Source organism: Ammodytes marinus, assembly GCF_949987685.1.
Source record: "Ammodytes marinus genome assembly, chromosome: 12".
NCBI lineage: Eukaryota > Metazoa > Chordata > Actinopteri > Uranoscopiformes > Ammodytidae > Ammodytes > Ammodytes marinus.
This window is the reverse complement of record NC_137216.1, coordinates 25,002,325-25,027,324: the sequence shown is the minus strand read 5'-3', so window position 1 is coordinate 25,027,324 and position 25,000 is coordinate 25,002,325. Positions and strand designations below refer to the sequence as shown.

The window sequence follows — 25,000 nt, the reverse complement described above, 5'->3', positions numbered from 1 at the left end:
TAATTTTTCATCGCATGCTTCAAAAGAGGATAGACAGGGAGAGGGGACAGTAACTAACTGGAGAGATTCTTCCAAATATAGGCCGTGTATTTCAACACAGGAAGAAAAAAAACGGCTTTGCTGCAGTCTTTGATGTCAAATCCAAAGCACTCAAATCTATTTTCCACCGGTGCTTTGAGAGGGAAACCAATCCATGTTTTAACAGCAGGTAGGTCTGTGTGTGGACCCAGTGTATCGCTATCCACCTTGACAAAAGGAAAATTATATGCTTAACTTACACAGATGTATTCGGGTGCCTGGAGGTCAAAGTATTCTGCTTGCTTACGGCCTCAGCACACCGACGCCGCCTTATGAAATGGTCTAAGACAATGCTACAAATATCCCCTAACACACTGACCGTGTTACTGGAGAAGCCCCCGAGCTTTATAGAGAGAGAATAAAGGTGGAGTGCGGAGGCGTCCCTGTGTCTGAGAATGATGAAACACGATGATAAAACACTAATGTGTCTTCTGAGACGACTTGTCTTGCAGTGATGATGCTCATCATGTATTCTATGGCCAGACACCTGAATTGTGTTCAAACAGATACAGCTGTCTTTTAGGTGGCATCATCATTTCAAGGGCAAAATTGTCAGAATAATAATAAAAAAAAATTAAAAAACGTACTACAATTATCATTGGACTAATGGCATTTGTTCATACAATAGTTTCTGAGTGGGAATACGAAGCTATAATGCTGTCAGTATCGGAGGGGCAAGTATCAGGCAAAATTATTAATACATCTTTGTAAATACCAAAAGGAGTAAAAATTCAAACATTTGGTGTCATGATGTTGGTCCGACACTACAAATGTATTTCTCCATATCTGTATCATTTCACGTGTATAATTAGCCTGATAATAAAAGTGAAAGGATGGCTGAACTGTGTTTGAACCCTATTAACATAGGAGCACATGATTTAGTCATCACTGAGCAAAAATTATTTCCATGCAAGTAGGCGACTGGACAGGCACCAACTGTATTCTGCATGTGACAAACAGAGTGTGTCTGCTTTGCATCCACAAGTGAGTAAGTGGCCACATTGTATGAAATCAAAGGCTAAATTAGCAACCCTTATCCCTATAGAGCTAGCCCTTTGTAGCCACAGTAGCATGGCTCTATGAATGGCAGTGTCAGTCAGCTGGTCAGTGCACTTTTTGACTTAAAATTAAATATGTCTATCATGGATTGACGAGGAGAAAGTGGATTATATTGCAGAGGTTATTATGGATTTTTTTTTACCATTAAAAATTGGCTTTACTTGGTCAGTTGTTACAGTGGATCATAGCCTCAATTATCTGCAATCGTGTGATTCTATGAATTTTATGATTACAACCGGGTGAGAATACAGCTTGGCTTCAAACAGAGGACCTTAGTTTTATATCTAGTTTGGATGGCTACTTTTTGTACTCCCATTGAGTAAGCAGTATTTGTATGTGTGTGCCAGTGGGCTGTCTCTTATCTCAGCATGCAATATCTTCTCTAAAAAAAGAGCCAAGTGCAAACTCCCCAACGCAGCACGGATCAAAAGTTCTTCTATTTCTCAAAGAAAAGACATAAACACTCACAAAGATTCAGCAGATGTCAGGGCTCTCTTTTAGCAGGACACCTTTTAAAAAAGGGGGAGACAACAGGAGTGCTTTTACAAATGAAATATGTCCACTTAAGAATCTTTTCTAAGAAATGAGTACCGACATGATCAAAGGATGTTGGAGCTGTTAAGGTTACTGCAACTCAAAACAACGCATGACTTGATGTGAGTGGATCACGGCCGCCTCATGAGTAGTAGCAGCTGAGTGAATAATTCCTGTTTAGGGAAAAAAGTGTGTGGGAGAGACAGACAGAAACTAAACTGTGTGTGTGTGTGTGTGTGTGTGTGTGTGTGTGTGTGTGTGTGTGTGTGTGTGTGTGTGTGTGTGTGTGTGTGTGTGTGTGTGTGTGTGTGTGTGTGTGTGTTTTTTAGGGAGGCTGAGAGAGAGGGAAAGCTTAGTGAGAGGAAGTACCAAGCCTCCAACATACCAAGCATGCCATCACTGACCCGAGCCAGGGATAAATATTAATGCTTAGCCTCAATATATACACTATGTGTAGCTCCAGCCAGTTCTGTATATTGACTTGACAGCCTTTTGAAAAACATTGCTGAAGTGGCCATTGAAAGGATGGAAAAAATAATATTAAAAAGGAAAACACAGCACTGATTCTTAACAATTCTAAATCTTGAGATCATTTTAAAACAACGTATTCATGAACAATGCTTAATATTTAACTAGGAAGACAGCCAATGAGGTATCATTTATCAACGATGAATTTTTAAAGCAAATATTTAGACTGCTTCAACACACACAAACTAACATCATTAATCATGATTTAATTCTTGCAATAATTACCAGAATGGAGCAATGGTAAAAAAAAAATTGCATAACATTAGTTGAGACAATCAGCTGATTATAAAACATATCAATCATATTCAAAAAAAATGTTTGGCTTCAGAAGTGGGGCGTAACAGGAGAAGGTTTGCAAAACTGTGAAATAGCAGCCAGAGAGCAGAGGAACACACGAAGAAAAATGTATCAAACTTAAAGAAATACAGGTAATAAGACAATAAGAACAAATCGAGCAACAAGAGGCGAACAAGGACCATAAAAGTGCTTATTAATCAAATTCCAACTCTAATATTTGTGTCCGGAACTCTGGGACATAGACCCTATGTCCCAAATTGTATACTCTTTCTTTTTTCTACTCTATACCTACTATATCTGACCATAAAAAGAATCTAGTTAGCATGCAATTAGGGCATACAATTTTGGGACAAACTTTTACTTATGTTTTTCATCACAACATTCCGCCTTGATCTTGCCTCTTGCTTTCATATCCGTGGCATCCCCGGTTGTTTTCATTAGGAGGCTCCGACGATGTGACGTAACTGGGTTGTGGGTCAGAATCAGCCCAAATAGCATGCCGTTTTCAACACAAAAATTCTCGGGCCGGATGTAGTAGGCATCCGGGTATTTTTAAGCATACTAAATCTGAACAAAAGAATTGGGCCATCCAAAATCTTTTTTCTACAATACTTTATAGCAGAAGGTAGGTATTGGAATGCAGGGAAGGTTTGTGTGTGTTATTTACATATCCCATGCTCCTCTGCACTGCTTCCACTTGTTCCACAGTGTTATTATCCACACCACACAGCCCTTGTTATGATGTTAACTGTGTCTGTCCATCTGTTGTGTTTGGGTGTCTGGGAGCCGTCAGTTATGTCTGAGTGATCCAACACACCCACGCTGTGATATCCACATCACTGAGCCAAAACATACTGGAAGCCCTTTGAGGCCGCTGGCTGGACCCAGTCTCACTTACTACAACTGGCCTGTTCACTGACAGTTTACACTATAACACCTTCCAAAATATGCCAACTGTACTGTGGAGCTTGCCAAATCCCCCCCTTCAGACTGTTGTTTGGTTGGTGTCAACATTCCCTGCATGTTGTATCTCTACATATCTACAAGCGCATATCTCCAGAGCAGGCTGCCAGTGAGGTGTCTGTGGTACAGAAGAGCAGCTTTATAGTGACCTTAGGGTGCCTCGAAGATAGAAGGGGTTCTTATGTCATCATTTGAAAAGCTGTTAAGCAAAAAGGAACCAATCAAAACAACTTCACTACATAAAGTCTTACATACATCATTACATGCTGCGTTTAACCACACAAGCCAGGTGTTTATGGTCAGTAACACCATCTTAAATGTATGGTGGCTGCATGTTAAACATGTCTTATTTTCTATTAGGACAAATGTTAAAAACAGAATATGTGAAGCGGGAGGGCTTTGGAGAGGTTTAAAAGGCATGTTTACTGGACTTGGTCTGAGCAATGAAAAGTAACTTAACTAATAAGATTTACTGTAATTTGTGTCATTGGTTATGGATCAAAATGTTCATGTAATCCTGTCATTACCAAAGTATGAACATCTAGTGCTTTCGTTTAAAAGAAAACTCAATATGTTCTATGTTACCGAGTCTCTGAGCTTTCATTTTCAGGCTGAATGTAAAGACGCCATTGTTTCTGGTCAGCAGCTATGTGTCCTACAAGCATCTGATTTCCTGGGACTTTCACACCCCCAAAGGCTTCTCTTGTACCTTGGATGCATTTCTTTTGTACAGCATTCAGAAACAAGACACACACACTCTCCAGTGCTAAATCCCCGAAGGCATTTTAAAACATGACAGATGCGTCAATGTAAAGGTAGAAGTACATAGGACCATGTATATGCTCCCATACAAAACAACAAACTGACAAAGATGCTTCTGTCACAACAAAGGGTGCCAGAGAGTCCCCTTCCAGCCTACAAGCTATACTGCTATGTCGACAGGTTCAACCGAGAATGCATTTGGCAAAAGCACAAAACCAGGGAGTAAAGTAGAACAGTATCAAACACAGGTTGGTGTTTTCAGCAGCTCTCTAGAGGACTAGACTGCTGAATGGATGATTAGGTGAGAACTGGAAGGTGTCAGCTTTTTGTAGAAGCAGTAATTGCATAATTTCCCTTTACATTATCCATTTTGATTGTTTGATGGTGACTGGATGAGTCCTTGCAGCGTAAATGACAGCGAGGCCATTACGTTGCATTGTTCAAAGCAGAAAAGACAGCTTCAATAGTGGAAGTTTATACATGGGAAACTTTTCTCTGGTCCTTGTAGTGGAGAGCAAACATTCTACATTAGCGACCAATGTGCATGTCAATGTATGCTTAACATGAACTGTAATATTGTGCAAACAGTTGTGCAATGTAATACCTATTTTTTTTTATCTCAAATTTCACATCCCTGCACATATTTACAAGCTATCGTTGGCCCAGAGTTTGCAGTTTTTAAGAGGGGAAATTTGGCACAGGAAATTATCGTTAATGTAAAAGTATTAGTCACTCGAATTTGCACTGGTGTTAAAATACCTCCCACTCAATTGTTGCATTTTAAATCACTGCACTTACAATCCCAAACAAGTATATATAAAAAAAACTACTGTATTAAATGCCAAAGACTGTGGAGTTTGGGAAGTTGTTGGCGTCAAAAGTAAGCTGATGCCAGTACCATCCCACTGCAATAAATAGCTAAATCTCATGACGAATCTATAGGGACGCTTTTCACTCAATTATATCCGTTTGTAAACTTTATGTCACTAGTTACTTTGCAAAATGCAGCTGCTAGGATGAAAATGAAGTTTGAGTAATGAATTCATGAATAATATGTTAGATTTGAAATTTTACTACAGGACCTGATAATGCACATGCTAACCAAACTGACTCTGCCCGTAGCCTCTTCAATAAGAAACACTTGTTGCAGCACTACTGAAGAAACTTCAGTACTGTACATTCTTAAGACTGGGCTCAGATATGCAATCTCTACTTCAAACCTGAGTTGTAGCATCATCCCCTGAGATCCACATAGCGCCTGCACTTCTGTTTCCGTGGCTACACTCACTGGACAATAACAGAATATGATTAAGCAGAGGAGCCATGGATCAGAGAAGCTCCATGAGAATGACAGCTCAAACTGATCCCTGACCTGCGACTCGTGAGCAGTTGTATTCTGCTCAGTGTACGAAACAGTCCAAGTTCAAAACCCCCTCCATATAAGGCCAGGTGTAGGGGGATATACTCCTATCGCCTTATCGCACCCTTTGTTACTTTAACTGCCCCCGGCTCTCAGTCATAAAGCCTGTGGGGAGCTAGGCTGGACAGATATCTGAGAAACTGTAAGGCGACAAGCAGCCACAGAATAATGATAACCTCAGAGCCCAAAAGATGGCTCTGCTCGCCCCAATATGGTCCATCTGTAAATTTTCAAAGCCATGTTTTAGCTCAATCTCTTTCACCAGCCCACTCTAAATATAAAAAGAATAAACAGACGTTCAGACACATTTTTCTCTCTCTCTCCCTCCTGTAAGTGTAAACACACTCAGACAAAAGTGTATTTCTCTGAGTGAAGCCGTTCCCTTTGTAGAACATTAAGACGCTATACGGGATTGAGCCGCAGCAGTTTCATCATAAATATAAATGTGTCACAGAGAAATAACACAATTCCACAGTATGACGTCAGCAGGCAGAATATAACACACGTAAGCCATTAGCATATGAATAATACTGTCGTCAAAAGCTGACGAGTCTAAGCAAAAACAGTCTATTTTTAGAAAAATGAATCCCTGTTTTAAAACCCATTATTTACAACAGTAATCAATTAATCATTTTAGTGGTTCACAATAATCTGGATCAAGCTTCTCATGTTGAATTGTGAAACATTGCTGCTTTCTATCAGTGAACATTGAATTTCTTTAGGTTTTGGATTGTTGGTTGGACAATATACAGTGGCTTGCAAAAGTATTCATACCCCTTGGAATTTTGCACATTTTGTCACATTAAAACCACACACGTACATTTATTTTATTGGGATTTCATGTGCTAGACCAACACCAGTGGTGCATCAGTGTGAAGTGGAATGAAAATTAAATATGGTTTTAAATTTTTTTTAGAAATACAAAACTGAAAAGCGTGGCGTGCATAAGTATTCAGCCCCCCTGAGTCAATACGTTGTAGAACCATCTATCGCTGCAATAACAGCTGCAAGTCTATTGGGGTATGTCTCCGCCAGCTTTGCACATCTACAGACTGATATGTTTGCCCATTCTTCTGTGCAAAATAGCTCAAGCTTCAGATTCAGCATCAGATTGGATGGAGAGCATCTGTCAACAGCAATTTTCAAGTCTTTCCAGATATTCTCAATTGTATTGAGGTCTGGACTTTGACTGGGCCATTCTAACACATGACTATGCTTTGATTTGAACCATTCCATAGTAGATCTGGCTGTATGTTTAGGGTATTTAACCTTCTGGAAGGTGAACCCTAGTATCAAGTCTTTTGCAGACTCTAACAGGTTTTTCTGCCCTGTATTTGGCTCCATCTATCTTCCCATCAACTCTGACCAGATTCCCTGTCCCTGCTGAAGAACAGGACCCCAACAGCATGATGCTGCCACCACCATGTTTCACGGTGGGGATGGTGTGTTCAGGGTGATGTGCAGTGTTAGTTTTCTGCCACACATTGCACTTTGTTTTAAGGCCAAAAACTTCAATTTTGGTCTCATCTGACCAGAGCACCTTCCTCCAACACTTGCCACAAGCCATGCGGTGGACACAGCATATTCAGATGAGACCAAACTTGAAGTTTTTGGCCTGAATGCAAAATGCAATGTGTGGTGGAAAACTAACACTGCACATCACCCTATACACACCATCCTCACCGTGAAACATGGTGGTGGCAGCAACATGCTATGGGGATGCTTTTCTTCAGCAGGGACAGGGAAGCTGTTTAGAGTTGATGGGAAGATGGATGGAGCCAAATACAGGACAGAAAACCTGTTAGAGTCTACAAAAGACTTGAGACTGGGGTGGAGGTTCACCTTCCAGAGGGACAACTAGCCTAAAAATACAGCCAGATCTACTATGGAATGGTTTAAATCAAAGCATAGTCATGTGTTAGAATGGTCCAGTCAAAGTCCAGACCTCAATACAATTGAGAATCTCTGGAAAGACTTGAAAATTGCTGTTCACAGACGCTCTCCATCCAATCTGATGCTAAATCTGAAGCTCAAGCTATTTTTTAAAGAAGAATGGGCAAAAATGTCAGTCTGTAGATGGGCAAAGCTGGTGGAGACATAACCCAAATAGATTTGCAGCTGTAATTGCAGCGATAGGTGGTTCTACAAAGTATTGACTCAGGGGGCTGAATACTTTTGCACGCCACACAGTTTTTTATTTATAAAAAAAAATTAAAACCATGTTTCATTTTCATTCCACTTCACAATTATGCGCCACTTTGTGTTGGTGTAACACATAAAATCCCAATAAAATAAATGTATGTGTGTGGTTATAACGTGACTAAATGTCGAAAATATCAAGGGATATGAATACTTTTGCAAGGCACTGTAAGCTGTTTGGGTAAGTCAATTTGGGTTTTGCGGATAAGAATTTTTCTATTTTCTCGTATTTTATAAAACAAGCAATCAATGACTCAAACAATAAGGTTTGCGATGAGTCTATACGTGGACATCTGTGCCCCAAATGCTTCTCCATATTCTCATGCAGCAGGAGTAATTGGATATGGAAGGGCACACTGCCCCAAATCTGGATCCAGCCTCTGTCATGCACAAGCTGCTTTTATGTCTTGCACAAACAATGATGCCTCCATAGAACTATGAAGAGGGTCTGTGTGTTTTGATATTGAGTAAGGTTTGATAGTTAACCAAATCTATAAAGTTCAGTAAACTGAAGTGGGATTTGTGGTGAAATCATACTTTTAAATTGGATACAAATACAATTATTCAACACCCCACAAATCATTCAACACCCCACAGCTTTAAATAGGCAACAATTTAAAAAATTAAAATATCAAAGGGCATTTATTGCGCTATAATTTTAGTGGTGAGTCATCTGTTAATGTGCGGGTGAATCTTTAGTACGGGTGACAGAAAGAAACACCATATTTTTCCCCTTCCTTCCATCAGCGACCTGATGACAGGACAATAGATTTGCATTTTTTACAGATGACAATTAGCATAATGGCACATAATGGGCTCAATGGACTCTTCGTGACACCTTGACAAAGGCAGCCTGTGAAGCGCACCATGTTGCTGTGCATGAAAGCACACTTTTTGCATGCATACACGGTTCAATCGGGTCTACGCTATTCTCCGACTGGTGTTTGCTGGTGCAAAATGGTTAAGTTTGAAAATACTTTAATTACTTTTTGAGTCATTCCATTTATTCATGCTACAAGAATCTGTCACAACAAACCTCTCATTTTATCATCATTAACACAGAGCTTAAAATAAAAGCAATCACCCCATAGCTTGAACCTAGAGGTGGTAGGATGGCCTAGAGAGGAAAGGTGGCCGACCGGTAACCATGAGGTCGCTGGTACGATCCTTGCACCGGACAGGAAGGTGTTAGTTGTAAAATTAGTAGAGGCTGCGATTACGTCTACGGTGCCCACCATCTCTATCATTGTGTCCTTGAACATGACAAAACTGCTGCAGGTGCGCTGTACTACGGCTGACCCTGCGCTCTGACCCCCTCTGAAGTGTGGTAGCTTGAGAGGGGATATGCGAAAAGACGAATTTCAATGTAACCATTGACTAATTAAGTAACTAAACTCAACCTTGGGACTTCTAGAATAAATTACTTGGATGGCCAAAACAACCTGTTGTGCTGAAGGGTTAACATCTCCACTAAATACACTGGGGCCAGGCCATGATTTGCCTCAAAAACAAACATTAAACTATTAACATCAATTCTAAAATGAACTGGAAGCCAATGGAGAGAGTAAAGGATGGGGGGGTAATGTGTTGTTGACATGGAGGTGTTCTTGAAAAAAGAAGCAGCAGCAGCTTTGTGCACAAGTTTATGGTGCCAAATGAAAGTTTGATTGATACCTGCTACATGAAGGGCATCACAATTATCCAGCCTTCCACTAATCAAGGCGTGAAAAACCTTATCTGGATCATGCCTGTTCATGGACGGTTTAAGATTACACACATTGTCCATTCATTGGTGTAGTTTTACCATATGCTATTTACAATGGCACTTTATGACATTGCCGCCATAAAAAGATCAAAGCTAACCACAAACGTGAGCACGTAATGCCACGAAAAATGACTTCCCAAACCCTCAATGCAGAGAGGACAAATTAAAAAAAAAATGGGTCTACTGGGTCAAATCACAGGCACTGTTAGGTTCTATTAGAAAGCATATGGCCAGGTGGAAAGGTGAACAACACAGTTAATCCAGCCCGGAAACAGGGACTTACTGTTGCCTTGGATATCATGAGCTCTAATGGTTTTACACATGGTTTTGCCCCCATGTATATTCATAAGGTTTAAACTGGGATCTTATTCCTGCTCCAGCTGCTGCTACGACCGACGCAGGGATTTGCTGTCTCCGCTCATGGAGAGCTTCTGATTCATTGATTATGAGGTAAGCCTGCAGGATGGGAGAGGAAAACATCCCCTACTACGCAGTCTGCAAAAGGCACAATACACACAACACACACACAAAAGAAAAAAACAATACACCGTGCATGTCGTCATTTCAAGCTGGGTTACATTAAAAACACCACTACACTTAGTCGTTGCTATTTTTAAACCACCATCACCCTTTTGTCTCTGTGATTACAACGAATGACGTTCTCTCTTCAGCTAAATGCAACAGGTCAAGAAATCCAATCTGGACTAAAGTCTTGGTCTATGAGGTCACTCCAGCTGTTGACATAAATGGCAAAAAGTAAAAGTGGTAGTTAACAAAACAAGCAGGTTTTGTTATTAATAATAATAATAATAATAATAATAATAATAATAATAATAATAATAATAATAATAATAATAATAATAATAATAATAATAATAATAATAATAATAATAATAATAATTGATTGGATTTATATAGCGCTTTATTTCTCTGTGACTCAAAGAGCTTTACAGGGTTCCAGGTTCAATTCGTTCACACACAGTCATACCGGTGGTGGTAAACTACGATAGTAGCCACAGCTGCCCTGGGGCAGACTGACGGAAGCGTGGCTGCCATTCAGCGCCACCACCTCAAACATACAGCAATCATACACATTCACATGTTCACTCACTATCTCTCTCTCTCTCTCTGCCACCACGCACATGCAGTACAAACACTGTAGTAATAGTAGTGCCAGCTTACGCATTATGACTTTTCAAGGCAAAGGACACAATCCGATAGTTAACCATTTTTTTCAGAAAAAGATGTAAAGAAATATTTATCCATTTGGTTGCACAGCACAGCAACAAAACAATAAAAAGCAACACGAAAAAATACAGCAGCAAAAGAACATTTGAGGCCAGGCAGCAATAGTTGTGACAGCAGAAATCACAGCTGCGGTGTTGACACAAACCCTGTTATTGTTTTTCTCTTTACCTTCTCTCACTGGGAGAGAATTATTGCCTTGTCAGAGTTATCACCATGCAGAACAATAACACACAGGAACTAATAAGGGAAGTTCTCTCTGTGTAGAAGCAACACACGACGCTGCCAGTGCCAGCAAATTACAACTGGGTGTCTAAAGATGCACGACACAGGAAATAGAGGCACCAATTGCACTTATGACTAAGGCACTTTAACTAGTCAAAGGAAACAAAAGGAGGCTTTGGGACATCCTGGAGCGTTTAATATCAGAGAATGACAGTAATGGTCGTTTGAATGCCCATTTTCAAGTCATTCGAGTGGTGATGTTATTTCCCTCTCTTTTGACACTTTACCACCTAATTGCAAGAACGACGTAGAACATAATGAACTGGCGAGCACAATGAAAAGTTATGTGAATATATTAAAAGTCAAAATGTCCCCCTTGGCAAGACAATGAACCCCCCAATGTCTTCAGATTTTTAGAATTGTAATGTTCTTCGACCATTTATTCACTGCATTGATCTATATCACACCAATATGCATGGTCACACACTTATGCAGCTGTTCTTTATGACTCATTGTTAGTGAACAAACACATTTAAAATTAATTAAAGCCACGTGAATAAGTTATTAAATCGGGCAACGATTTTGTTTTATTATTGATGCCTGATAGAGATGAGTCACTGTTATTAATTCAGACTGTAGGCGGTGGATTTGACAGTGTTCGTTATTAATGGTGGCAGTGTGAGGAGAGGGCAAGGTGACATGGTGGGCTGTTCGAAGCGAAATAAACGGAGGCGCTGTTCCTAACTGAGTTTTTAGCTTTTGTATAACAGAGTACCTGTAAAACCCGTACACCTCGGACAATACAAGACCAATAGACCGGTATCACAAGTAATACATTTGCCAAAATATCCCAGCTGTACAGCAAACAAGTAGCTAAGATTGATAGCTAGTCATGATTACTAGATGAGGTGCAAAGAGCTGAGAAAGCGTACATACATGCGCAGTAACCTGCAAATCCATCACAGGCCATCCACAGCGAGGGATCCCCCCTCTGTACTCGAACAGACCACTAGTCCCTGACCTCCTGTTGAGGCCGACATTACAAGATGTGAGAAAGAAGAGTCTCATTCATGTCAAATTCACCTTCACCTTCCAACTTCCCAGGAAATCATCAAGAAGAAAGTATCCTGTGTGCTTGGTAATAATGGCTGAGTTACAGATTTTCATTAAATCCGTGACTTGATCGTGGGACAATCCGCAGGGAAAACGTCCGCTTGTCTTCCTCATATCAAAGAGCTGTCACCAGCAGGCAATACAGCAGCCACACAGGGTTAGCATTAGCTCCCTATAGCAAAACCCTATCACACTGAGCTTAAAAGGCGTCTTTTAACATAAGCAAATATATATATATATATATATATATATATATATATATATATATATATATATATATATCGAGTGGCATTATCACACTTCAAATCTAACCGATGCTATCATATCTGTAAAAATAAGGGGCTGAAGTGATGAAATACAAGTGCAAGATAATGCACTAAACCAAGAGCAATATATCAGAAATAAATAATAAGTAACTACGACCAGGAGTTATCCACCTGCAGATATCTACAGTAGACCGATTTCTTTATTTTTTTATTAAATAAATGTACAGAAAATGTTTTAAGTCATTGCTTCTCACCAAAATGCATTGTCTGTATCATTGTGGTCTAACAAACGTGTTGAATGCATTTCATTCCTCACAACATATTTGCCATGTGAGAACCAGGCAAAGCGGCCAACTCACAGAAAGATTGCTCTGTAGCACTACTAGTGGTCAAAGTCTTGCCAGGGTACCTTTAATAAAGCATAATGGATTTCCTATCAGAGAGAGAGAGAGAGCGAGAGAGAGAGAGAGAGAGAGAGAGAGAGAGAGAGAATCAAATAACTGGTAGAGCTTTGTTAACATTGCACAATGGACCGGCTTCAGTGTCACTGAGCCCAGTCCTGGAGGGTCGACTGCATGACCGGGCTGAGGAGGAGAAGCTATTTAAAGGTGGTGACTGCACAAGGCTCATACAACTAAACAATGAGCTACAGTACAGACACATGAAACAGAAAAGCTCAGAAGCACACAACCATTTAGCAAACACTTTAGGTTTGAAATGCTTGTACTGAGAACTCAAGGACGTGATAATGGGCTGTATGTGCTTAGTGCAACCCCTCTCTCTACCGTTACTGAGTTGAAAAATAACCCAGCTAAGAATTGTAAAAAAAAGGCCATTACAATAGACAATGATTCTTATGACATACATAAGGTAGTTGGCTCAAAAGTTGGAAAACGGCCAAAAAGTTCCCAGACATTTATAGAGATACTTTTACATTACTTATTTTTACATTACTATTTTTTAACGAGAGGATTAGCCATGTGGGAAAAACCAAAAAACTTCAAGAATCCTGCATGTATATCACATAATTGTGTTAAAAAATGTTTTTAAATCAAATAATAGGAAAGTGTGTTTTAACATCAACATAATTTTAAGCATCATGATTCAGCAATATTAACAATGCAAATTACCACAAACTTTACAAGGCTGAAGCATGAAATAATATAATGTATCAAAATATATTTAAAACTGATAACTGAAGGGGTGTGTCTTTGGAAAAGGTCAAAATCTAGACTGAGTTCTGAACAATGACAGGAACATTTTCAGACCCTTTGTTCACCTCCACTCATGCTTCTCATTGACAGTTGCACGGCTGGAAAAGTTCATGATCTTTGTTGCTCAAATGCACCACAATGACAGCACCGGCAAACAGTCATTCCTAGAAATGAAATGATTGGGCTTCCAGTTCTCCCAACAGTGCAAAAATATTTAAAAAAGTTATTAAAAAAGGTGCTACAAGGAACTTTCAGTTTGGGTTTATTCTTGCACCCCCTTTGGACAAAATCGGAAGTGTTTTTATTATGCCAGCTATTGTTCCTGGGTCAGCGTACCTTTGACAAAAGCATAAAGAAAAAAGATATAAAAAATAGCATTCTTTGCACTGATGGTCTCGTTTGCTGTTACATGTAATTTATGAAAAATTAAGACTTTCAGAAATATTTAAAAGTTCCTCATAACACCTTTTAAGGACACACTTATTATTTAACATATGATTAGTTAAAAATGCATATAGATGAAAAAAGGATAACATGCACTCTTTTCTTGCTCATCATCACCATTAATTTCTGAACTAGCGTGGAAACACTCTTAAAGAAGGTCAAGCAGGTCGAAACATTAGCTCTTCAATAAATGGTGGCGTCTACTAATCGAAATTGGTTCATCACTGATTGCAGACTGTTGGCAAACCTCCCAATACCCTGCAGTGCCTTCAGGTCATGTGACGTGTTGAGGGGTTGTACTTGTATACAATGTATGTAGTGAATGACGCACATAAACAGGGTCTCATTAAAGACACGTCACTCTCAATGGAAAAAGACTACAATTCTACTGGCTTGAGCAAAAAATAAGATTCCCACATCCTTACCTAAAACATTTTTTTTTCTTTAATGTCAGGCTAAATAAAACATTTAAAAGTGCACTTTGTGTAACTTTAGATGTGTCAGAGAATTGAGCATTTTCTTAGTTATTTTCTCATATATAAACAAACTTTCCTCACAGGAAAATTGGATCCCTTGAGCACTGTTTGAAGTTAAAAAAAAGTTACCTGAAAAGTTAGCTTTTACAGCAGCAGGGCCCACAGTTTTGTGTACAAGCATATTCTAGTCTTACGTTTGGTTCAAATCCGACCCGTGGACCTTTACTGCAGGTCATCCCCCTCTCTCTCTCTGTCTCCCCATTTCAACTCTGTACTATCCAATAAAGCTTGAAAATGCCCAAAAAAATATCTTTATAAAAAAAAAAGCATATCAGCAACAAAACTAATCTCAAAAAAAGGAATTGTCAGCCAGAAGCACTGCATTGCATTATTATAATACAAGCTCTCGGAGGAATTACATCGCTGGGAGGAATCATTCCATATTAGAGATCGTGTTTCGTAATTATTTTTTATTCTCCCTTTAAATAATATCACCATGAGTCTGGATTCCTCCACAGCTAACCTACTAATTAAAGTTAATGAATGTCAGATGAGCGGAATGAAGCAATGAAGCCCAACACAGCCCAGGTATTTGCTCAGCTCAGCACAGAGAAAACACACAGCAATGCTGAAGTGAAAACTACACTGTATCCATCAGTTTTAAAATGCATCGTCAACATGCTTGATCTTCATTACAGCAACATGCAGATATCAATGAGGAGCAGAAGAAAGATAAACTCAGGATATGGGGATCTCAGTAACAAGTTGCACATATTTCTAATGCAGAACAGGGAAATAATGAATGAAAAGCTCATGATTAGCTGAAGCAGAAGACTTTAAATGAACGTCAAAAACCTCTGAATTAAGGAAGTAATAGACAACCAATACAAATCCCTAGTGCTGTTCCTGAGCTTTCTCTGTAACGCGTCCCATTCATATCATTCAGGCTTGATGTTTCTGATTAGACGTGCTGTGATTGTGTCACACTGACCCGCGGAAATTTCAACAAGGCTGAGTGTGCTGACAGTTTTTTTCTTTTACCATACTTAGTTAACAAAGGGAGACCAAAATACAGTGTACAAGTACCTGTAACTACCTGTACCTGGTAGTTGCTTGTATCTTGGATTAACTCTAAAGCAGAAATATCCCCCCCCCCCCCAACAAAAGTCCCGAACACTTCTGTGTTACCAAACCTGCCTCTAACCAACCAGGCTATGATCCTTGTTATGGCAGGAAGTAACAGTTAAGGAACGTTATTCCTGGTTAAGGATATGGATACTCAATCTTAGTAAAAGTTAAGAGGAAAACTGTTACCATCCGTCTTACTGCAAAAAGGGCATACTACTTCCTGCATGCATAGGCATTGAACTCAAATAGTGATCTTTGGATCAATCCAATATTGACGTAGCTCTTAGGCTAGGCTATAATGGGCTTGATGAGTACATCTGCCTGAATAGAATAGTAATGATAAACATGATCTTGATGATCCATCCTACTTTTTTAGTCTGCATGCTAGTATTTCTATCTTTAACTCGTGTCTGTTTCTATGAAGGATTTAGGCCAAGTTGTGTCCTTTTAGGCTAGTGAACCATAATGTTACAAATATAGGAGCGCTTGAAGATGGCAGCTGGCTAACATCTACTTTGCAACATCCAGTGTGAACATGTGTGCTACAGACACACAGTACTGTAAATGATTTCACTCAACTGTTACTGGAGGGCGACATACGGTCGGATGTGTTTGGATCAACATGGATAACATAAGACATTTAATGTCTGACAGCTTGGTCTATTTCAGGAAAATGTTGTGTGTTATCGACAAGATGATAACTCCAACATTGGACTCCATCGAAGGAGTGTCTTTGAGGTTTTAATGTTTTACCCTGCAATTTGTTTTAGACAACCGATATACTGTATAGAGATTAGATATTAAAATAGTTTGGAATTGAATGTGAAAAAAAAACACTAATAATGTTTGTCCATGATTGTTCCAAGTTCATGTTCACTTATTCACCTGACCTGCTGTTGAACTAAAGCACAGATTAAGTTAGTCAATAGAAATCAGTAATCCCATGATCCTTGCATGATGCATGTAGAGGGAAAGAAAATAGCAAACATTGGGAGATACTTGAGGACGACAGCTGGCTAACATTAAACTAGCATCATCCAGTATGAAGATGTCTAGGGGGGAGCTTTAGTTTGCGTAGCAGATACACATTAAATTACACATTTGGCTGTTACTGGAGGGCAATGCACGGTCTAATAATGAGATGCTAGCTGGGTATGGCCAATTGGAGAAAAAAAAAATAGTATTTTAGACTACTACATTTTTCAAGTATTAATGGCTGTATGTCAGTTTTATATAGCCATAAAGTACCCAACATACACATTGAACATATCCAGTACCAAGGGGAAATTATACAAACATTCTAAAAAGATATTTGTATACATAGATAGTACACAAAATAATATGCAGGCAGTACATGGCTGCAGGTAAAAATAAATAAAAAAACACACACACACACACACGTCTTCTCCCAGGGAAGCAATGAATAGGCTAGAGTTGGATGTTGTTTGTGTGTGAAATAAAAATCAGTTGCTAAGTTACAGGTGTACAGTGTTCTGTACTCGCAGGGGAATGCGTCATCAGCAGTGGTTTCTTTTAAAAAAGGTACTGGCATGCCCGGAATCCACATTTTGGTTCAAATACAATCTCAAAAACGTCAGCATCCTCTGACTGTCACACACATATCTTGCCTCCGGTGTCTCACATTGTAAAAAAAAAAAAAACTAAATATGACAAAGCAAATAGCAGCTGGAGCTATATGTACATTTGCACGCTGCCGCAGGGGGGATGGGGCTAAAAACGGTGAAGCCAGCGATGTGAAATCTAATGTTAAGATTCTGATTTAGACAGTTTTTTTTCTCCCAGGGGGCACTTCTATCTCATTGCACTAAAGGCACAGCTCGTTCTAGGGAGAGAGGACAGTGGTTAAAAGTCTGTCTTCAGGGGGGCAGGCTGGGGTCTCACAGGGAAATTAAAAGCACTTCTAGAGGCAGGTCAGGACCGGGGCGGATGGGTTTAAGAAGGCAGGTAAAGGGAGAAGACAGACAATGTGGACATCTGTTTCCATTTTTCACACATTAAGAGCGACGGACAATTTAATTAGATGAGTAGAAAATCATGGTTACCTCTGGAATCCTGCCAACTGCAACTGGTCCGCTTACCTATACCCTGTTCCTGAATTCCGAAGGGGGCACAGAAGCATGTAAGCAAAATGGGCTTCTCGACTAAACTGTCCAAGGATACAAACTCAGGATTTTTTTGCATTTCAGCTGTTTATTTCAAGAACTGTTCAGATTAGGAGTGGTTAACCAGTAACAGATCAGACTGGAGATCATTGTTGCACAAAACAGAGTTGGAAAGGAGATGTGCAGAAGTGAGATAGAAGTAGACAAGGGTGGCTAAATTGAGTGTTTAAGTGTTTCCATCTTTCTATTTCTTCATTGAAATAACATTACACAACTGTTCAAGTGCTTTTTCTCTTGCTTGGCTAATGTTTTTTATATATTCGGGGGGGGGGGGTATAACTGGTTATGTGGGGTTTGTAAGAAGTCAGCTTAACTTGGGTTAAGCCACCTGTCGCCGCAAGGTTTTCACAAGGGAGAAGATTGCGTAGAATATAAGAATGTGAGAACTATCTCTCCGGTTCTGCTGCAACAATTGTGATCTTAAAAGGATTGACAAATAATAAAATCGGTCACGTGCCCTTTAAGATGTCAACAACATTATAACAAGTTCCCATACAAATGACTAATACCAGCACGAACCAATGCTTGGTTACTGTACACAAGTGGCAGCAGTTCAGCCCATCAAACTCCTACTTCCACAAAAGAGCAGTATCCTGGGAACAATGATTTTTACGAGAGCTTGATTCTGTCCTTAGCACGCAAAAAGCTTCCTGGGTCCAATAGTGCCACAGGAGAATTAGGAGTTCTGTTTTGCATCATGTCCTGTCAACATCTTCCTCTCTCTATCCTCATAAAACAGGCTCTGCTGCGATGTCAATCCCAGTTCAGATTTCGGTCTCACCCGTTATGATGAACTAAGCCAAGTTTGGTTTAAAGTACCATGGCTATTAACAACCACTCACATGTATATCTACTCATTGTTGTTAACTGTTGCAACCAGAGTTTTTAAATAGCTTTTTTTCCCCACTTTCAACAAATAAATCACCACACAATAATATTTGAGTAAACACAGCCTTGAAGTGACTCTTGGCATGACGTACCATGTTTAAAAAAGGAACCAAAACTGTGACTTGGGATGACGTATACTTGGACATTTTAGATTCGGTAAAAAAGACTGTGGAGATAACACTTTTTTTTCCAAATAACACCTGTTTGATTGGTGAAATTGGAAATGAAAGTGAAAGGCCTCATTCTAGACCTACCAATGTGACAATGTGATTTTGGGGTACAATTGTTCAGGCTTTCTAAAGACTTGTGGAAAGTCAGCATATTCCTGAGAGCCCACACGTACAGTATAAGAAATTATCTTGAGATCTCGCATACACAACAGCGGTCTCACTGAGATGAGCCGGGTCCTATGTAAACAGGAGAGAAGAGATATTCTAAAAACAACAGTATGGTGAGGAAAGAACAACAAATACAGCAGCTCGTTCCCACACACTCACATCAACACATCTAATGACAATGTGGCTTTCTTCTTTTTTTTTGTTGCAGAAAATACAAATAGATGTCGGGTCATATACCATTTACAAAGATCAGACTGGTTTTTCGCTTGTACTGTATACTCAAACATTAGATTCCCAAAAGAAACAAAAGTGATGAAAAAGCTCAAAATCCTACATCCTGTAGCACGTTCAACACATTCCTTGCATTAAGTAGCTCAACAGGACTTAATATATATTCATTTATACAATATGGCCAAACGTATATATAAAGAGACACATCTTTTTAGACACATGTTTTACTTTCATGTTATTTTTAGATTTTAATTTAGTTTTTTTTCCAGGCAGGCGGCATCTCACTCCTGGCTCTTTTCTCACTCCACTATGTTTATGCAACAGGTCTATCTTCAAAAATTAAAGGCAAAAAAGTCATAACTAGTAAACTACAGCCTCCAAGTACCTGTTACCACATTGATCACAAACAACGTGGCTGCTTAAGACTGTTTGAAGACACTTTGCCTCTGAAAAGTGAACTTTGCGACCTCAGAGGGGAGAACAGGGCCGTAGTTGTGACTGTAGCAGGACAAAAGTACAGGGGTTAAGGAGGTCGACCACTGATGTGAATGTTAAGGCCTGCGTTACATTTGAATGAATCCCTACTAACTTTGGAAAAGCATTTCTTCACGTTATGTGCAGAGGAATTGCAATGTTGAAACAGGAAAGGGAAGTCCCCAGAGAAATTGCGGACAGAGCTTGAAGTCTTCGGGTATCATTTTAAACTGTATAGCTTCCAGATTTCCCTTATTTGGAAAAAGCGCCTATAGCCAAAACCATGAAAAACAGTCCCAGACCAAGAGTACAACAAACTACATGGACGGCTTCTCCACGTGCTTTTGGCTGTAGGCTACATAGTGTGTTCAAAATTCAACCATTTTTGAGTTAAACAATCTCATTTCAGGTAGGTCCTTGGCGTGCCCGAGACTAAACAATGGGAGACTATCCCCATATTCATTCTGACGTCTTTAAAGTGCTTACCCTAGGGGAGCCACGTTGTAAGGGAAAATGTTTATGAGCAGCACAAGGCCTGTTAAAAACTGTTAATTGAGTGAACAACCAAAAGAAGGAGCTGGGAGAGAGGAGAACCTACAGAGTTCTCTCTGAGAGGATAGTTTGGGGTTAATACTACTGATTTGTAGAACTGTCTGTAGACGATGCAATTAAGTGTACCTTTAAGTAATTGTGGAAAATGAAAGCCATTTGTATAAGCACCTGTATTACAGATAAAGTCCACTAGCCCTGGAGAAATGTTTTGAAAGTAATATTGATGTCGGAAAAGCAATACTAGAGGCATTTGGATTTTATGGAGGAAAATGAAGGCTCAACAGCACATTAAAACAGTATCCCCTTAAACTACACACTGTAAGCCTGTTAAAAGTCCAGATGAAGTAAATAAACAACCTGAAATCACTCTTTGCAAGCTGAGGGCAAAACAAGTTTTCTTCTTTAATACTGCTTGGTTATAAAAAGGTATTTACCAGCAATTTGACCTGTACTTCATAATAAAATAATTTGTCCTAAACAGGATACATATCCATGGTAAGAAAAGTGCTTTTAAAAAGGCCAAACTTAGGTTGAGCAAAAGTTGAGCAGTTGTAGCACATTAGCCGTGTATCTACACCATTGCTTAAGGATGTTATAAATAAACATGGTCAAAAATAAAACATGAAACACCAAAATGTCATATAAACATCCCCTGCATTCTAATTTGTTCTCAAAAAGGTCATTACGTGTAACAGGAATACTGTAAACAGTCACACAATCCATCCGGAAAGGAAACCACTGTGTACCATAACAATTACTATTCAACTCTAATGAACACACAATGTGTGGCCCTGCTATACACTAAAATATTCACTGTTTGGTTGGGACAGCATTCCGCTATTTTTTCTACTTTGTAGTCAACAAATGCTTCTACGTTGATGACGGTCCACTATTGTAAAGTCACAAGCTGTTGGTCGTGGTTAACAAATGGCTCTAAGATGTGGCACGACATAAGGGAAATAGGAAACTTCAACCAACTCTATCGGAAAAGATTTGGATACAGTAAACTTCACAATACGTGCAATTGTGCTAAACCTCTACTGATCTGCACGCCTGACATGCAACAAGCCAGCTGATTCAGTAAAGCAGCTCTATTGCACAGCAGTGTTTGTTAACTTATTACAAGAGCTCAATTTGCTGTTAATTCAAGAGCCATACTGCAAACATAATGAGGAGAAGTTACTGACAGAAAACCAGTATCAAGTTTTTTTGTGTTTATTTGTTTTGCTTAAGTGCTCTTTAATGCCCTTTTTTATTTAAAAAAAAATGATTAAGGAGTTGCTAAGACAGGATCGGGCTCTACTAAGAATCATTTAGGCCATAACATAAGGTAAGATTTATTGATACACAGAGGGAAAATTTGGAAAATGAATATCCCTCAAATGTCCATATGCTCTGCCCAATTGCCTCTTTCATTTACTCATATCAGCTGAAGTGCACCAAGTCACTGTTTGGCCCAAAATGCTGTATGGCTAGAACAATATCCATTGGGGCAACATCAAGATTAGGGTTTTATGGGTTTGTACTTTCTACTTCCCACAAAACCGTTACCAGCCTCCGTGAGGTAGTTTTGCCCCTTTTTCATTTTCTCTCCCTGTGCATTCCTGTGCTGTGAGGAACTTTTACACTGCACGGACCAATAAATCCTTTAATATAATACAGGCTACTCATTGATAAACACCTGTCACGACTGCGTGTCGTTCAGCAAGAGAAAACAAGCTCAGCAGGAGAAAGCTCTCACTTAAAAAAAAGCCCATATTCACCTGCGCGTTATTACGCACAGTGTAACTGTGGAATCCCCACTCTCTGGCAGATTATCGTAAAACTTTACCAGCAAAACACTTTAGTCTCTACATACCTGTTTCCACAGAAAGCTGTCCATCTCGTTTAACTTCCAAGACACGGCCACGTGGATGGCAGAAAGAATAACTCCAGTGATGACCGCCGCGCGCATCCTGACGGGCAGCAGCGTGTAGATGACATGGATGAAGAACACGGTCCACCAGATGCCCTCCGAGGCGCTCCGAGGCTGCACGAGCAACACTCCCACCACCTGGATCACCAGCACCACCAGTATGACCACATAGCACACGATCCACATATGATCCTGGTGAAAACCGTTCCTGTTGCATACCACCATCAGCGTGAGTGTCAGAAAGATGGCCACGGAAAACACCACCACATAGGTCACGCTCGGCCTCAGTGCCCCGCCGACCGAGCAGTGGAAGCCCAGCATGACCGTGAAGACCAGCACCAGCACCGCCATCAGCATCGTCAAGCTACTCTGGTTGAGGCGGAAAAAGTAGCGCTGGTAGAGCCGCTCCAACTTCTCCGACTGGAATTTCTTGGATTTGAAAATGTGCATGACGCCCGTGCAGCACGCCACTACGGAAAAGTTCACTTCGGGCATGACAGCAGCCGCCGCCTCATCCACCAACGCCAACTCGTCGGTCCTACTCGTCGTAGTAGTCTTATTATTGGCTTGTCTGCTGCGCTCGTCCAGACCCAGTTCCACGGACTTGGGTCCTACCTCTCCGACGGGGCGTTTAAGGGACGCGCGGTTGTTTGTCTCCTCGCCATGGTCCTGCCAAGCGGACCGGGACCTGAAGCTGACCCTGCTGACTGTAGTGGTAGTGGGTCGCCCCCCATCGTCTTCCCTCCACCGACTGTTGGTGCGCGTGAGCTTCTTGCTGTTGCTCGCCGCGTATGGGAGACCGTTCGCCACAGACTCAGACTCTCCCCAAGCTGATCTGAGCTCGGTCCCTCCCCTCAGCCCGCCGGGCGCACCACCGACTCCGGGTGGGCTGACACTGTTTGATCTCGACATAGTGATAGGTAGTGCTGGAGGAGAACGGGAGGAGATGGCTAATGACAGAAATGGTGTGCCGATTGAGAAAAAAACACGATTGAGAAAAAAACACTAGCCTACAGGAAAAAAGTGTTGTTCCACTGAGAAGGAAAAATCCTATTTAGTCCAAAAGATGAGGTGCTTTGAGGGTCGTTCATAAATTGAATTATCCATAGTTGATCACTGTTGAAACAGCACAAGCGCTGTTAAAAAAAAGTCCAAGCTGTCACTGACCTAATCTCCCACTATTAGAGTCAAGAAGTCATTCTAAAATCTTTAAAAAAATACTTTTTCATTACCCACTCAAAGCAATAACCATCAGTGGTAAGAAAGCCCTGGGAATAGCCTACATTAAAAAAACAATTGAACATGGGCAAAAGTCACAGGGGAGCCACTTTTGGCCACTAGAGGAGGGAACATACAATCCAGGAGGATTTCTTCTTGGTCTCTACATCATTGGGCCCCAATTAACTCCCATCCATGGAGACGTTGCACACACGCACGCGCGCTGTAGATAACCCATTACACAACTCAGATAGTCCCCTAGAGAGCATAGCAGCACCATCAATTATGAACCCGTTATATCAGCTGACATGTTTCCTGTTTGACTGCATGTAAACGGTTTGTTGACAGAATACAAGGATGTCTGGGTAAATAAAAAGGTGAATCCCATGTTGGCGTCTCTTGTCTGGTCCAGTCAAGTCTTGCTGCACCTGTACTAACCAAACATTGCAGCCTGCACGCACAACAGCAACAGCAGCAGCAGCAGAGGTGGTGGTGAAGAGAGATTCACGTTTGGTTAAAAAGCATCATCATCACGATCTACGCACACACATGCGCCGATCGGGCCGGGGGGAGAAAACTCAGCCGATTATCCGTCTTCTCGTCCTTTGACAGCCACAATAAACAGCCCCTTGGTCCATGGTGTAGCGTTGTTTTGCCGCACGGTCAGTGTATCGTCAACCACTGCAACGAATCAATGTCCAACAGCTGTCCATCACTGCTCAAAACCCCACAGGGAGATACTGCTGGTGTGATTCGCAGCAAGAGACTCAGCGTAAAGCAAAATTGTCAGTCGTGCATAGGCAGCATCTCTACCAAAGTGTCTAAGCGGGCTCCCGCAGCCTCGGTCAATCCGTTCGGTGTCCTATGTTTGGAGCGTGGTGGCATCATAATAACATATTTACCGCTGGTCGCTGCTTCAGTGGTCATTCAACCAAGTGTGCTTCCTGCGGTCCGCCTCTCCCACGCTCTTCCATTGGAAAAGGAAAGGGGTTGAGTCACGCTTTGACGCGCTGTCATTGGACGACAAGCCAGTCAATCCAAATCACGTTCACTAATCGCGACCCCCGAGCGCTTTCGATGAATGGGCGGGTCTGGTTCGCACAGCTGGATGGACCTTACACATACACACACACACCCACCCACACACACTCACATGTGTCTATTGGGTCTAAATACTATCTGTGATTGGGTCCCATTCTCCAAATTGGGGTCCCAGGACCTCTGGACTCCGCAAAATAACAATTCAGTTTTACAAAATTATTCTCACGTTTCAAAATGAAAATTCGAATTTTCTCTAAAAACATCTTTTTTAGACTGAACAAATCCAGCTCATAGTGAAATCAAATGTATAACCCACTATGTGTAGTAGGCCTACATGGTTTAATTGATATATATTCTGACTAGGATGACTCAGATTTCCTAGTCATCTAATGGAATCAATTATTTGTTCTTCATAGTAAAAGTCCCCCCTTTTCACAACTAAAC

General features: G+C 40.6%; 1 protein-coding gene across 1 annotated transcript in view; it reads right to left on the bottom strand.

Annotated features, from left to right (window-relative positions):
* The window catches only part of adcy5 (adenylate cyclase 5), a gene marked incomplete at its 5' end in the record, with an annotated part of 70,551 nt that extends 47,342 nt beyond the window's left edge, over window positions 1-23,209 (bottom strand). The window contains 1 exon segment of the mRNA XM_080038201.1: window positions 22,241-23,209. Coding sequence (XP_079894327.1) covers window positions 22,241-23,209 — 969 coding nt within the window.
* Between the last annotated feature and the right edge of the window lie 1,791 nt (window positions 23,210-25,000).